The sequence below is a fragment of the Atheta coriaria genome, unplaced genomic scaffold (assembly GCF_025399875.1).
Source record: "Atheta coriaria isolate IRGN ID8LTWV9N9 unplaced genomic scaffold, Caltech_Dcor_3.1 hic_scaffold_1_pilon, whole genome shotgun sequence".
Taxonomy (NCBI): Eukaryota; Metazoa; Arthropoda; class Insecta; order Coleoptera; family Staphylinidae; genus Dalotia; species Dalotia coriaria.
This window is the reverse complement of record NW_027045443.1, coordinates 6,590,819-6,605,549: the sequence shown is the minus strand read 5'-3', so window position 1 is coordinate 6,605,549 and position 14,731 is coordinate 6,590,819. Positions and strand designations below refer to the sequence as shown.

The window sequence follows — 14,731 nt, the reverse complement described above, 5'->3', positions numbered from 1 at the left end:
GGAAAATGAAATGCTCTTGTGGCATTGAACGTCGTAGTTTATCTCAGAGCAGCAAGTGTTTACCGAACATTGTTTGCACAGAAGGCCGCATATAAATCAAGTAGAATTTAATTGTTTACGGCGAAATCTCCTGGATACGTCGCGCGCGCGGACACCTTATAAGTGTGATCGCCGCCCGTTCGCAAATTTCTCGCCAGCGGCATGCGCCCGACCTGCACCTGTGCAAAATAGTCAATTTCCCAGTGCCGATCAACATCAGAAGCTTAAAAGTAAAGTTGTTCACAGTTATCCCGTGGTTTTAAAATAACGAAATTCACGTTGCAGTGGTACACGAAGCGGACGGCCAACAGCCACCTTCCAAAATGCGCAAACTCCTCTACAAAAGACTGCGAATCCTTAGTTGGTTACCGAACTACACAAAGATGTGTTTCCTGCAGGACATGATCGCGGGTATCACAGTGGGTCTCACACTCATTCCACAATCCATTGCGTACGCGTCCATCGCTGAACAACCCCACACGTTGGTTTACACACTGCCATCATGGGTTCCTTCGCTTACATCATCTTCGGCACAATAAAGCAAGTGTCCATTGGACCTAGTAGCATATTATCTTTGTTGACTCTCACGTATGTGCAGGGAAGAGGAATGGAATACGTGATCCTTCTGACCTTCCTATCCGGATGCATTGAAATGTTGATGGGCGTGCTGAATTTAGGTGAAAACTTATACCTTGGACCTTACGTAACCTGATTTTTCAACTTTTCACTTCAAGGCTTCGTTGTGGATTTCATCCCGTCGCCGGTGACGTCAGCGTTTACTTCAGCCACAGCGCTGGTGATTATGATCGCGCAATTTAAGAATATCTTCGGTATTCGCTTCGAGAACCACGGGGTTTTCGACTTGATCGTTAAACTGTTTACGCACGTGAAGTACCTGAGTATTCCCGATACGGTCCTGGGTTTTGGATCAATGTTCTTTCTAATTGCACTCAAGGTAATTGATTGTGTTATCACCGATCGTAGTTAATGGAAATTAATCATTGTTTTTCAGCGCTTAGCCGCAATGCGTTTTGCTAATCCAAGGACGAACAAAGCGTTGTGGTTTTGGGAATATGTCGTAATGCGATTACAGTGATTCTTGGCTCTTTGGTCGCGTACCTCTATTCGCAGTCTGTAGGAAGACAAGCCTTTAAATTGGCGGGTGATGTCAAACCGGGTTTGCCCGCATTCCAAATGCCCGCATTTAGTATCACGAACGGTACCGACACCACCACCTTCTCGGAAATGATCCACACCCTCGGCTACGGTATTATCGTGGTGCCTGTGGTTGCCACCCTAGCCAACGTTGCAATTGCAAAGAAATTCTGTAAGTTTTGAACTCATAGATTTCGAAACCAAACTAAAGTATATTATTATAGCCGACGGATCTGTGTTCGACGCGGCGCAGGAGATGATAGCATTGGGTGTGTCGAATATTTTGGGATCCTTCGTAGGATCAATGCCAACGACGGGTGCGTTTACGCGATCCGCTGTCAATGAAGCTAGCCACGTGCAGACTCCAATGGGTGGTTTATACGCGGGTACCATGATCCTATTAGCCCTTAGTTATCTCACTCCATGCTTTAAGGTCATTCCTAAAGCAACAATCGCTGCAGTTCTTATTTGCGCGGTCTTTTCATGATTGAGTATCAGGAGCTTCCGAAACTATGGAGAAACAATAGTAAGCACACCTCCACAGGATTTTAGAATCCTCATGTTTATGAAAACTTTATTTTTTCAGAATTTGATTTCTGGATTGGTTTCGGGACCTTTTTGCTAAGTCTTTACTTCGGTGTAGAGATCGGTCTTGCAATCGGCAGTTGTCTAGCACTTCTGAAACTAATGCAGTTCTGGGCGCGGCCAAAGGTCTTCGCAGAAGTGAGATCCGTAAGTTTTTGCACTCTAAAGCTCTTCGATCAAACGCTAAGATGTTTTCACTACAGTGCGGGAAAGATAACGAATATCTACTCATCAAACCCGAACTAGGCTTTTACTACCCAGCGTCCGGATACTTTCGTACGGAAATCATCAAAATCGCCAACCGTAACAAAGAAATCCCAATTGTGTTGGACTTCCGTACAATCATCAGCATCGATTACACAGCTTGTCAGGCAGTGAAGGAAATCGTAACGGTGTTCAAAGCTGAACGCAAACTAATTCTACTCAATCTTGATCCAGAGGTGTACCGCCGGCTCAAGTCCATGATCAATCTTGACGATCTCGATATTCGCGATGATGTAGGCGACGGTCACATCAATGTCCTGCCCGATTCGCGCATGATGAACGAAACGGACATTCCACTCCTTCAGCAAAATATGATCCAATACAGCAACGAGCTTGCAAATAATCATCACAATCGCAAGTCGTGGTACGATAACGACACGCGCAACAACGACGCTTAGCAGCTGATGACGACCGTGCGGAATTAGCATGTTGTTTAAATTTACTTTCAGATTACACGCGTTTCGACATTTGTTTATTCGCGTGTTATTATATCCGATGTTAGCGCAAATGTTTCATTTCGCGCACTACGAAGTATTTTTAATTTATTGTTGTTAAAATATATAAAAACGTGAGCAATTGCTCAAATTAAAACTTGTCAAGGAAGCATTTAAATTTTATTTATTACAGTAACGGATCAAAACTTCTGCAAGAAAGTTTCAAATTCAAAACAGTTCAAAATAAAACAAAAATTTTCCAAAAAACATAAAAATTCTCAAACAAACATAAAAATTATCCAAAAAACATAAAATCATTAGTGAAGAATGAATTTCTGCATAATTTGGTGCAGAGGATATTTCATCTGATATAAAATATTCAAGTCTTCTCTGTTAGGAACGCACCCAGACTCTAATTCTTCAAATGAAGGCACTAAATGCATCATCTTATCATTGTGAGCAAAGTATTCGTTACTTTTGCCTCGTCTTGTTTCTGATTGATGTCAATAGCAAGTCCAGCATTAATCAGTTCTTCATGAATGCAAACGCATTTTTCTGTTGATCGATCACTAAGATCTAAAGAATATTCATATTCGCCACTTTCCTAATAAATTTATATTCAGGTATAATAAAAAATATATTGATAATCTTAACTTACCACTTCCTTGGTTTCTGTTACAATTGCCTGTAAGCTTTTCTGCATCACCAAATACTCAAATACTTTCACAGCTTCTGGTGGCCATGGCATATTTAGTCCCACTGGTTTTACCTGTGTTAAATTACCTCTTAAAGCCATAGCATTTGGTTCTTGGAACAACTCATGCAGAAAATGTATATTTTTCACATTTACGTAATCAGTTTTTCCATTATCAATGAAGAAAACTTTAACACTATCAGTTAATTCAGGCAACATATCTACAATAATGCACCTGTGAAACTGCTTGCCATACAGTACTGCACAATATAAGCCCTTCCTCATGTTATATGTGGCAATTTGATAATACTTTGTACTAGATGAATAAAATTCATTCATCTGCTTAGTAAGGTCACTCAACTTCTTTTCAATGTCAGAAGTATGGAACCAAAACTTAGTCAGATCATAAACATGGCACACCTTAACAGTTATCTTATCTTTTGTTGTATCTAACTGAAGGCGCGGAATAATTGTGTGGCCTTGAACCACATCATGTCTGAATCTTGGAATGGTAACTGTCAGAGTTTCTGGTATATTGGAATCAGCAGAAAACAGTTTGAAATCTCCTTTGAAGTGTTTGACAACAGAAAATATGTAGTCTATCTCCTTACACATGTGTAGAACAGAGCCATAACCATAGTGCCTATACAACAATTCATCGTTGAACAGCTTACTGAAATTGTGTTTATGTATAGATGAAAATAATGAAATTAATCTTCCATATATAAATACCTGTATTCATCAAGTAATGATGATCCCCAAATACCATCGGCGTGTTTCGTTATTAATTTTTAAGATTTAGTTGCACTTGTTCGGGTATTTGGAACTTAATGAATACGTCATTGTTTCTGTTAAAAATTACTCCCATGCTTGCAACGTACATAAACCGTTTGTCAAAATTTTGTTACACAAACTGCTTCGCCAGCAAGTCACATGCGGTTGGACGTGCGTATACTATAAATAAACAAACACGCTTAGTTTGTAATAGGCAAAAAGCAGGCTTTGTAAATAAACAAATTTATGGCAGTGTCAAATCACAATTAGCGCTAAAAGCCAGTAATTTTTTTGATCACCGAATAAAATTTGATTGAAGATGGCTCCTGTACAGAAGAAACCAAAGAAACAGTCTGTCTTCCGGCACTTCCGTGACCGTAATTCAGTGTCGGTGGTAGAAACAGAGCCTGCTACTTCGATCAATGTGACCAAACCGCGCTCTGCGTGCAAACTAATTCCGGAATTAAAAATCCTGTGTCAAGGCCTTAGCCGAAATGGCACTCTGGAGTTTTCTAACAACCATTGAAAACTACATGAAAATATGTACTACAAGGCTTAGTGTGTCTTGCCTGAATGCTATTACACCTCTAGCAAACCATTCAACAAATTTGTGTGTGTACCTTTATTATATTATCAATATATCACATTGTAAATGTTTTACGTGGGGTTAATTGAATGTTAGTATATTATTGTCGGGGCGCATGAATAAAAGCGTAATAATGCATTTACAATCAAATAATATGACTGCGGGGACCGCAAAAGAGTTATTTGCAATTTACTTACTCAACTCGACGGTAACCCTCAAGGAAAACCGTTGTGAAAATGTTGTGTGCAGCCGATAACCAACATTTGACGAATGAAACAAAGATTCGATGACGGTAGCGCTCTCTAGCGGCTTTACAAAGAACACTATACTGATATGCAGAAGTTGTAGAAATGCAAGTTATTCACCTTGATGGTTATCCTTATTCAGTTTATCACTAGTGCCGGTTGTTGATTGCTAAAATGTTTATATGTTTTAATTCATCAACAAACAGCTCGTCACACAGACTGACTGTTATACATGTACATCGAATCGTCATTACTCACTTATCCTAATCGCTACGCCCAGAAACACGTAGTTTAAATACTTGTCTTCCAAGATGATGTCGAAAAGATGCGTTTGAGTCTTCTTTTAATCGTCGTCTGGATTGCGCACGTATCCAGCGTTACTGAAGAGGACGAAGGCGTGAAATACGCGAATAGATGTGAAGGTAAAGTGTAACCTCTAAAAGCTGACACTTGTTTATCTCACTTTATTCTTCTTCACAGTTTGCAAAATATTAGCAGTGGAGCTGCAAGATCGCCTGGAGGAGACCGGCAAGACACACGAAGTGATTGAGACTGGCTATGCTGTAGATGATGTCAAACCAAAGAAGAAGACTGAATATCAGAAATCTGAGCTGAGATTAGTTGAGTCTTTAGAGGGCGTTTGCGACCGTATTCTGCAGTATAATATTCACAAGGAGCGCGAGGATAGCACTAGATTTGCAAAGGGTATGAGTCAAACATTCCAAACACTGCATGGCTTGGTGGACAAAGGAGTTAAGGTGGAATTAGGCATTCCTTATGAGCTGTGGGACAAACCAAGTGTGGAAATCACCAATATGAAGAATCAGGTGAGCATTAAAGAGAAAAATTGTGCATTTTTGTACAGAAATGTAATTGTTTTCCAGTGTGAGACTTTACTGGAGCAAAATGAGGCAGATATTGAAGACTGGTACTTCAAGCATCAAGGAAAACAATCCTTGAAGCAATATTTATGTGCAGATCGAGCACTGAAAGGGCAAGATGTCAGCTGTCTTAATGAAAACTCAAAGGGGAGACGGGAAAGCGCAAACCCAACAAGCAGGAGTTGTAAAACGGTGGTAATTTTCCACATTTTCTAATATGTAGGCCGGAAAGTATCAAAAATGAGTCAGTGAATACTTTCATGCCATTTTCTTAATAAAAATTTACTTAAATAAGTATGTAATGTATAAGAAGCAAACACCTAAATATCCATACCTAAGTTAGTTTACAAATTTATTTAATAACAATATTACTACAATTTAATATAACTTAATTTGTGTTTAAATAACGCCTTCCTTTTGGGATGTTTGAATTCATGCACTGGTGGTGCTTTGCCTCTGAGTGCCCTCATTCTCTTCATCTCATCATTGAAATCGGCGTGCTCGTCACGATACAACCCATACAAGCGCAGGTTCATCATAAGGCGACCTACCTCAGGGTGCCTAGGGTAGTATCCGTGGATATCCTTGCGTTGATTGAATGGTTCTGCAGAGAAGAGTTTCACCACCTTCATGGACTTGGAATTTGTGGGCCGGGCGACTTCACCGAATATTCGCTTGCTGAGACGGTCCATGCGACGCGCGTACTCAGTGGTTTGTTGGATTAGATGAGAATATTTCGCGTATTTACTCATTGTGAGTAATTTTCCTATTTTTAAATTAAAAATCTGCACTACACTTAGTAAATATAATTTGAGGTTGGAGCGCACACGAGCGCAATCAGCAGGACTGCAGGACGAGTTGGTACCTAGTTTCACTCGTAGAGGTCGCTAACGTGTTCACAAAGTGAATTAATTTGTAACTTTGAAAGTTCATGAAGGTAATGTTTTACATTTGCAGTCTCAACAATTAGTTATTACCTAAATAAATTTTGTATGTAAGTTAAAGGAACTAAAATTTAACACTCAAAAATGTTATTATTTTATTTTTGTGAAGTAAATTTTGTGTTGTATTTGTTAATAACAAATGTTCTTAAGCTGCCAGCTCATCCAGAGGTCTATAGCTCAATACTTTTTTGGCAAAATTAATCTAAGTTATATATTTATCCTAAGCATGTTTCAATATGTACCCGTCTAAACGCACTCGAGCAAATACTGACTTAGATTCACTTGCACCTGATTAAGACGCTGGAAGTTTTGAGATAAATATTTGCGTACACTTATAAGTAATTAATAAGTGCTGAAGATAACATAAATATTGCCCGGCGGTGGAAATGGATATTAATTTTGTATGCTCGAAATGAATTTCTCGGATTTATCTTTTGTAAAACACATTTCAAACTAGTCGGTTTTAAATGCAGAGCGGCAGTATTTTTAAATTATGCTAATAACATGTTGTTTATTAGCGTGCACGTTGAAATAGTGAAAATGACGCGGCAACACCACCGCAACAGCACAAGACGCGCTGTTATTCTTAAATTATTTTTCCTCCCGCTTTTCTTCGTCGCGTTCGCTTCCTTCGCTCCCATTGCGTCTCGCCTTTTTTCCTTCATCCCGCAATGTTGACGCGCAGTTTGCTCGGCTTTACTTAGCAGCTATATAACTCGTATGTTTGTGTTTGTTTTAATTTTAAGTGGCGTTGCATGTCGTTCGTCCTCGATATGCGGCGTGTGTGCGCAACTTCTTTCCGCTTCACAGCGACGGAGAAAAAAATTAAACTGAAATGGAAAGGAGCGAAGTTAAATGCGAAAAGAAGTCCGGAGCGCGCGTGTGAGCGGTGTAAATGAGGAATGAGAAATGAGGGGTGAAGGATGTGGGATGGTGCGCGCGAGAGGGATGAGCGCGTCGAACACCACCCACTCTTCTTCGCATGCAACGCGGCCGTGCTTTCTTTCCTTATTTGCACTTTGCGACGCAGCTACTTGTCGGGAAAAAGTTTACTTAACTTTTGTGCATTGTATTCGTACTTCTACATCTTTTGAACAACCAAATCTAAGCGCATGCGCATATTAATTTAAATTCCGTACGAGTCTTCTATTTTGTATTAATTGTATTATTTTTGAAAAATTTTGCTAAAATACGTTGTTATACATTAAATAACGGAAAATTTTTTCATCTAAAGTTTTAAGATGCGTAGGAAAGACGTTATGAATCACTGGTGATTTTGGTAAAGGAAGAAGCGGCCAGTTGGGTATATGTTGCGCCCGTTGCGCCGGTTTAGCGGCGGGTGCGCGCGCCGGGAGTGGCAACCGTCGTCGTGCGATTTTTGTTGGCCACGCGCGCCTGTTTTAATTCGCGTCTTCGAAACGGAATAAATACCGCGCCGGCACACTCGTATGTACATGAGTTGTTTGCCGGCACGAAGGTGCGGGGTGCGCGGGGTGGCGAGCGGCGCGGCCTCGGATCGATACGCGAGACTTAATGAGCGGAGAGAGCCCACCCGCGAAACGAAAGAAACCCCCAGATATATCTATGTACGTGTGCATGCAAAGAAACGCAAAAGAAGCGCGCGCGGCAAGCGGGACGGCGCGGGGGCGGAGGTGGTGGCGCGCGGGGCGGCGGACCAGGCCGGCGAGGACGACGACGTCGACGGCTTGATGAGCTATGCATTACGATTACGCTCGACGCGACGCGCTCGCTCGCTCGCCTCCTTCGCGCCTTATCTCGCGCACGAGCCGCCTCCGCGCCGCGCCGCCACCCGCGCGCGCACCGGGGAATTAAAATTGTGTGCGCCTTGCGCGCGGCTAGCTTCAGTGTGTGTGTGTGCATGTGGCGCTCATTTCCTTATTTTGCGCCTCGCACTTCGTTCGTTAGCGTCCGTAGTTAGCATGCATCTGCGTGCGCGAGTGTGAGCGGGTGTGTGGGTGCGGGCGACGGCGGCGAGGTTTAGTCTTAGCGAGCGAGTGAGGGCGAAGGAGCTTTTAAATTTCTTTCCGCGGCCCACTGCGATGTGCGACGCGCGATGCGCTGCCTCTCGTGTTTCTTGCGTGAGCTTTCGTTTTTTGTGTCCCCCTCGCGCCCGCCGCCCCACGCCGCCTTCTTAAACTCATTCGCCGACACATACACACAATTATACAGCAAGTACGACTAATGCATGATGGTATTCATTTTTCACTGGGCGTTCTTTTTAAAATCAACAAAAAAGGCGCAAAAATCGATAAATGTCTGTTAATTAAATACAATTATTGGCGGAACATTAATTACAACTATCGTAGACCCAATTTGTTTTGCTGTTTTGACTATTAGATGTTTTCCTATAGTCAAACTATAGCGAAACGTAAATTTGTTTCGAAGAGCAATTTGATGTTTTCGCTTAACCGAAGCGAAATAAATTTTCAGTTATGAGAATCTAATTTACCTCCGTGCCTCCTTATTATGTTCCATTCCTATTTCTATTTGCACTAATGTGCGCTTCGCACGTGATTTGCGCCGCTTTTCGCCGTTTAGCCGCACACATATCCGTAAGACGTCATGCGTCGCGGCGTGAATCGCTCACCGCGCGCTCGCTTTTCCTTCCTCCGTCGAGATACGCGCTCTCCGGAAAAAGGAGCGTCCCATTTCCTTTGCGCCTTTCCTTCGCCGCCGCCGCAACTCTCCGCGTGCATTCAATTTCCTCCCGCATTCAATATCAATATGTGTCCGTTGTTTCGCCTCACTGTTTCCTCATTACGCGAATGATTGTTCGCTTTTTTCCGCGCGCTTGTCATGCATGCATGTGCGAGAAGATATCGATTCGCCGGGGCAGGTCCAACCCTTTTTGCGTGCGTGTGATCGATGAAGGGCGCGCTTTGAAGACGCCCTCGCGTCCGGACGCACAAAGAACGCGCGCCCGCTAACTAGCTCCTCTAAGCCTTTTCCTCCTCTTTTCGGCTTTCTTCAAATTTTACTTCCATTCTTATGTCATCATCAAACCCCTTTTTAGGAGCATGCCAAGGGAAAGGATTCGCGCGCGCGAGGCATTGATTTTTCTCGCGTGCACTCGCAGAAAGCAAGTCACTTCAAAGTGTATTTTCAAAGGTTTATCAAGAATTTTCAACAAATTAAAATGTCAGTGACAAAAATATTCATCATTTTTCCTGTTTTGGCAATCCACAAATCGATTTAATTTTTTTGTAACAAAATCAAATGATTATCTTATTTATTGTTAAAATCTTAAATATTTATAGAGCTTTATCTCGTTAATTCTCAGCAGATTAGAAACGCCTGGGTAATTAAAGACTTTATCAAAGATTTTTACTTTCTTTTTGCCACGGAATAAAGCTATTTTCAACCCTTTCATGGAATTCTCTGCTTTTCTTCTTTCAATCTCTCGCATTTTTCTAACTTGCCCACCGCTTTTGCACTTCATTCTTTTGAGCCGTAGCACAAAGCAGCTAAGTTTCCACGTGCACCCGAAAGGTCGCGACTAATGAAGGATGACAAATCGAAACAAAATTAGCATAAAAAATATTGCACTACTTTATAGAAAATAAGAAATACACAAAACTGAAATGTACTCCGTGAATTTTTAAGGCTAAGTCGAAAGCGGAAAATAAAACAAATAAATGCGACGCCGTAATAAATGAAAATTAAAACTTTTCTAATTTGTTTATAACGTATTTACGCTTTGCCTGGCCAAGCATCGTAGTTTCCTAGAATTTTCCCGGCTTGCTTCGAGCGATTTGTTCGCGAGACTCAGCGCCTTCAATCTCATCTCGATTTACTTGACGCAGAAATGAAAATATACGCCGGGTAAGTCATCATCAACGTTTTCTTAACGATTTTAACGAACTGCTAACCTGTTTTATTAGGTTGCACATCTTTTGCGTCCTTCGGCCTTCTGCGTTGCAGTTTTCCATTTTAATTGTCGTTTAGTTCCTGGAATTTCAAATTGAAAAATTTCAAATTGAGAAAATTAATTTTTAACTTATCCCAAGTCTCCCACTCGAAATGAAACAAAGCACAATCCCTAGATTACATGTTGTCCACTAGTAAACTTCCCTTGGCTTTCCTTTGACATCCAATATATCTCGACATTCCCAGCGTTAATCCTTAATGTCCCTGGACAGTCGGCATCTTCGCGGCGGGTGTTATTGCAAATATTCCCGATGACTTTTCGAATGTTCCTCGGTTGATATCAATATTGCGCATAATTTGCCTCATCAATAAGAGCGGACTTTGTGCGCTGCTGACATTTTCGGACCGTTGGAGTCGCGCAACTATTTCCAGCTTCCACCTTCGAGATGCTCATCGACATTCGAATAATCGCGCTCGAAATGTCGGCAAGAATGCCGTAATCCCGGTGTCTCCGCGCAAAGCCATCAATTAGAAACTCTTACTAGCGGCTGGCGGCGTCCGGATATCAATTCATAACGTGACCTCAACCTTCCGTCTGGACGCGCAAAGCTAGAAGCGGAATTGTCCGAAGTAGCTGCGCGCAGGTATTGCACTTCTTTCAATTTCCCCTTCTAAGAGCGGCCTCTCGAGGAATTTGAAACTTTTGCCCGCAAAGGTGGACATTCCGGGTAAGATATTGCGCGTTGCGTGCAATTAATGCTTTCTAAGTCCAGCGCGCTCGGAGACATATTAATTCTATTATCTCACATCCGAGCATGCAGCCGCGGGCATTCGGCAACTGAATCGCCGATGTTTATTGATCACTGACCCAAACAAGCGCGCGCGCTAATGTATAAAACCGCAAATACTTAGCCCCTCGCCGCCTCCAATGCAAAGTATTTCAATTTCGACTCCACGTGCATCACGGATGGCAATACATCACTTTCGTCTTTCGGCCCTCAGGCTGCACGGCACAAATGAACAAATCAACAACTAATCGTTCCCAAATGCGTATTCTAATGTGCGCCCTAATGTGTTGTCTAATAGTGGCGGCGATCTAATGCGTTCGCCCGGCATTTGTATCCGCGCGCGGCGCCTCCACCATCGAGGAATCAGTTGCAGTTAATTGACATGACCGCAAGCGCAAAACTTCGACACCCATCCGCCTCGAGTGGAATAGCACTAATAGTTATTGGAGAACATTTATAAATGCACGTTGAACCAAACTACACCTGAAAATGTTGACAAATTTAAACGTTTTTATTGATTTTCTGTAACTTTCTGTGAAAGTTTTCCGAAAAATATTCCAAAATATTTACCACACACGAGTTTCCAAAATGTAAAACCACGAAAAAGTTGCAGGTGAATTTGGAATTGTTTACGCTGTGTTTGTTTTCGACCGCAGTGAGACGAAGTTGCGGGGCGGCGGCCAAGAATGCACGTCAGAGAAGTGAGTCCGCGCGCTCGAGATCAAAGATCGTCGCATTGCTACCACCCTCAGTACCCCTGCTGTAGTTGGGTGCGTGTGACAGTTACGATTGCGATTTGTCAACGAGTTCAGTTGCACTCGTCTGCCAACGGATTAAAACAAAACGAGATTGCGTCGACGACAACGAAGACTCCGACTTCGACGGTTGCCCACTGCCGTCCATCGTCGTTTTTGCATTTCTTGTGATGCACGTTGAAAATACCTTTCGGCCGACAAGGCTCGACCGCGAAATGTCGAAAATGCGCAAACGGAAAGAGCGAAAGAATCTTGCCGGCTGGCGGCGCGGATGCGAATAGTTGCGGGCGAATAACTCACTATCGGAGCGAAGGGACCACGCCGCCGGCGAATAAATTAAAATTAAGGTCCACCTGCCTGGACACACTCGCGCGAGACCAGAAGAAAACGCGAGCTGCCGCATACCAAACGCGCGGTTCGACTTTTCACCACTCCCGCCACCCCCGAGAGCACGAGGGCAAGAACATTTTGTAATTACTTCGAGCGATCCCCGATGCCTCTCGTCAGTTGCAGCGTTTGTTGTTTTTCACTCAAAACTCGCCTGCTTTATTTCAACCCTGGTCCGAACTTCCGAACTTCTTATGTGTAAGTAAATGTCTGGGTATATGTGTGTGGAGCGTGCTGCTTCGTGTTGTGATTTCCACGCGAGCGTTACATGTTTGGGGGCATAAATTTTGGTGGCCGAATCACATTTTCCGCCGGCCGCGCGACTGCAAATTCATATATCAACGGTGTAACTAGAGCGCAAACAGCCCTCGGCATGCATATCACAAACAAATAAAAAACACGCCGCCGAAGAAGACAGTAAGGCAGGAAGAAGCACCCGACTAGACTCGCGCTAAATAGAAAGCCAAAAATTCTATCAGATAGAATCCACGAAGAAAAGAAACAAAGAAAAAACTAATGTTAATGAGTATCTTCGAGCAAAATGATAAGAATTTACACGGAATACTCTAAAAATAGAAAAAATTGGGGCGAACAGGACGAGGTGGCATTGCATTACACGGACGTTGAGAAATTAAAGAAATATATTTTACGCACAATCGCCGCCAGATATCTTTGTGTGTGCCCGGTTAAATAATTGCTTAGATAATTTCCGTTTTTTTTAATCGTTTTATAGATTTAGATATTTATAAAAACAGCAGCAGGAGGAAAAACCAGTCTCATCCAGTGTGCTAGTTTATTATGTAATTTTCGAAATTCGGGCCTTTAAAATGTAACAAAAGTGCAGTTTGTTGGACTGAAAATAGAGCTCTCTTTTAAGACCTGGATCGTTTGCACTTTTGCCGACTTTGCGGCAAAGTTATATCTTTAGTGCCTCAAGTGCAATATAAGTTCGCCACTAACGTATTAATAAACAATGTGCGACACACTCGCCGGTTGAAAAACTTGACTGCGAGCGAGAGAATATGTCGCACGCGAAACTTTGCACTTTGTCCCGCGGCGTCGGCGGACGAGGGCATGCCCGGGTTGTGTAGGTGGGTGGTGGTGAGCGAGTGAGTTGTGCAAAAGAGCGCCCGGCGAAATATGCACAAGGCACATAAATATGAAGCGGATAGAATTTGCGTTTCTTCGTTTCTTCGCGCGCATCCCAACCGCCGCCGCCTCCGCGCCCCCGTTAATGAACCGCCATCCTCGTCATGCAGCGTGCGTCCTCATTATTTTAACTCTTTTGCTTGTCGCTGCTCGCCTGTCCCCTCCGCCGCCGCCCATCTTAGAGCGCGCGCTTTCTTTTGCTTCTGCTGCGACGTGCACGCGATGCTTGCCAGTCACTTACACGGGGGCGGCTAGCGACTAATCAACGGACGAACCCGCGACGTGCCCACGCGACGCCCTGGACCCGACGGCAGCCCTACTCTTGTGTGTCGCCCTCGCTTTTCCCGCTTTCTAATTTCTGCTCGTTTGCATTTGCATTCGCGTTCGACATGTACGCGCGCGTTCGCTTCCGGCGAGGATCTTCGATGTGTTTCCATTTCCGAGCGCGTCCTGCGCCCCGCCGCCCCCTTCCATCCGCCGCCCGCGCGTATTTTGCTCTCGTTTCTTTTAATTTGTTTTGTTTCGCGTTGCGTTGCGTCCGCGCTGCGAGCAGGTGTAGCGGGTAGTTCGCGTACACATTAAGAAAAATCCATATAATCACTCAAAGTCGCGCGGCTCCAGGCCTCCCGCCTCCGTCGCCCACTTCGCCCCTCGCCGTCGTCTCGTCTTTCTTCGTCTGCGCGCTCTCGCGCTCGGGCGACGTACGTTTTGTCTTCTTTTCTTAATTCGCATACGTTCGTTAGTCGCCTGGAGTGCACGCCGGCTAAAAACGCCGTGCCCGGCCGGGTTACGTCCCCGCGCGCGCAGCTCGCCGCTCCCCACTGCCGCCGCCGTCGCCGCACCGAGTTTTCGTCCTTCTTTCAGTCACTTATTTCATCCGAACGTGCATTAACGAAGAAAATAATGGCATCGGTAAAATGTGAAAATTTCCGAAGCGCGCCCAACCTATGCCGCCCTCATCCCTCACTTCTGTCACCCTCGCCTCCGGGAACTCACTGACGGCGGCGAGCCAACAAACATGCATAACGAAATATTGCATCGGCCAAGATTTGTACAACACCTAAGATATATATTTCACAATTGGCACGATCATTGCGGAAAGCCTTCGGGCGGCTGCACATTAATCAACCCTCTGTGCGGAGACACGGGTCAATGCAAATTCG

General features: G+C 43.7%; 3 protein-coding genes and 1 pseudogene across 3 annotated transcripts; 2 read left to right on the top strand and 2 right to left on the bottom strand.

The window, feature by feature from the left end:
- Nucleotides 1–5: 5 nt before the first annotated feature.
- On the top strand, nucleotides 6–2,646 carry LOC135793865 (sodium-independent sulfate anion transporter-like; annotated as a pseudogene).
- On the bottom strand, nucleotides 2,647–4,891 carry LOC135803385 (tudor domain-containing protein 15-like). Its single transcript, XM_065316979.1, has 3 exons — nucleotides 4,729–4,891; nucleotides 3,136–3,814; nucleotides 2,647–3,081 (listed from the first exon to the last, which is right to left on the bottom strand). Exons 2-3 carry the CDS (start codon nucleotides 3,784–3,786, stop codon nucleotides 2,920–2,922), a joined length of 813 nt encoding a protein of 270 aa, XP_065173051.1. The 5' UTR covers nucleotides 3,787–3,814; nucleotides 4,729–4,891; the 3' UTR covers nucleotides 2,647–2,919.
- CNPYb (protein canopy b) lies at nucleotides 4,872–5,952 on the top strand. Its single transcript, XM_065316942.1, is given in 4 exon segments — nucleotides 4,872–5,198; nucleotides 5,257–5,603; nucleotides 5,661–5,790; nucleotides 5,793–5,952. Coding segments are annotated over 4 exon segments (627 nt in total). The 5' UTR covers nucleotides 4,872–5,101; the 3' UTR covers nucleotides 5,846–5,952.
- Nucleotides 5,953–5,996: 44 nt separating this feature from the next.
- Nucleotides 5,997–6,519, bottom strand: mRpS33 (mitochondrial ribosomal protein S33). The gene has a single exon (XM_065316989.1). It carries the CDS (start codon nucleotides 6,407–6,409, stop codon nucleotides 6,029–6,031), a length of 381 nt encoding a protein of 126 aa, XP_065173061.1. The 5' UTR covers nucleotides 6,410–6,519; the 3' UTR covers nucleotides 5,997–6,028.
- Between the last annotated feature and the right edge of the window lie 8,212 nt (nucleotides 6,520–14,731).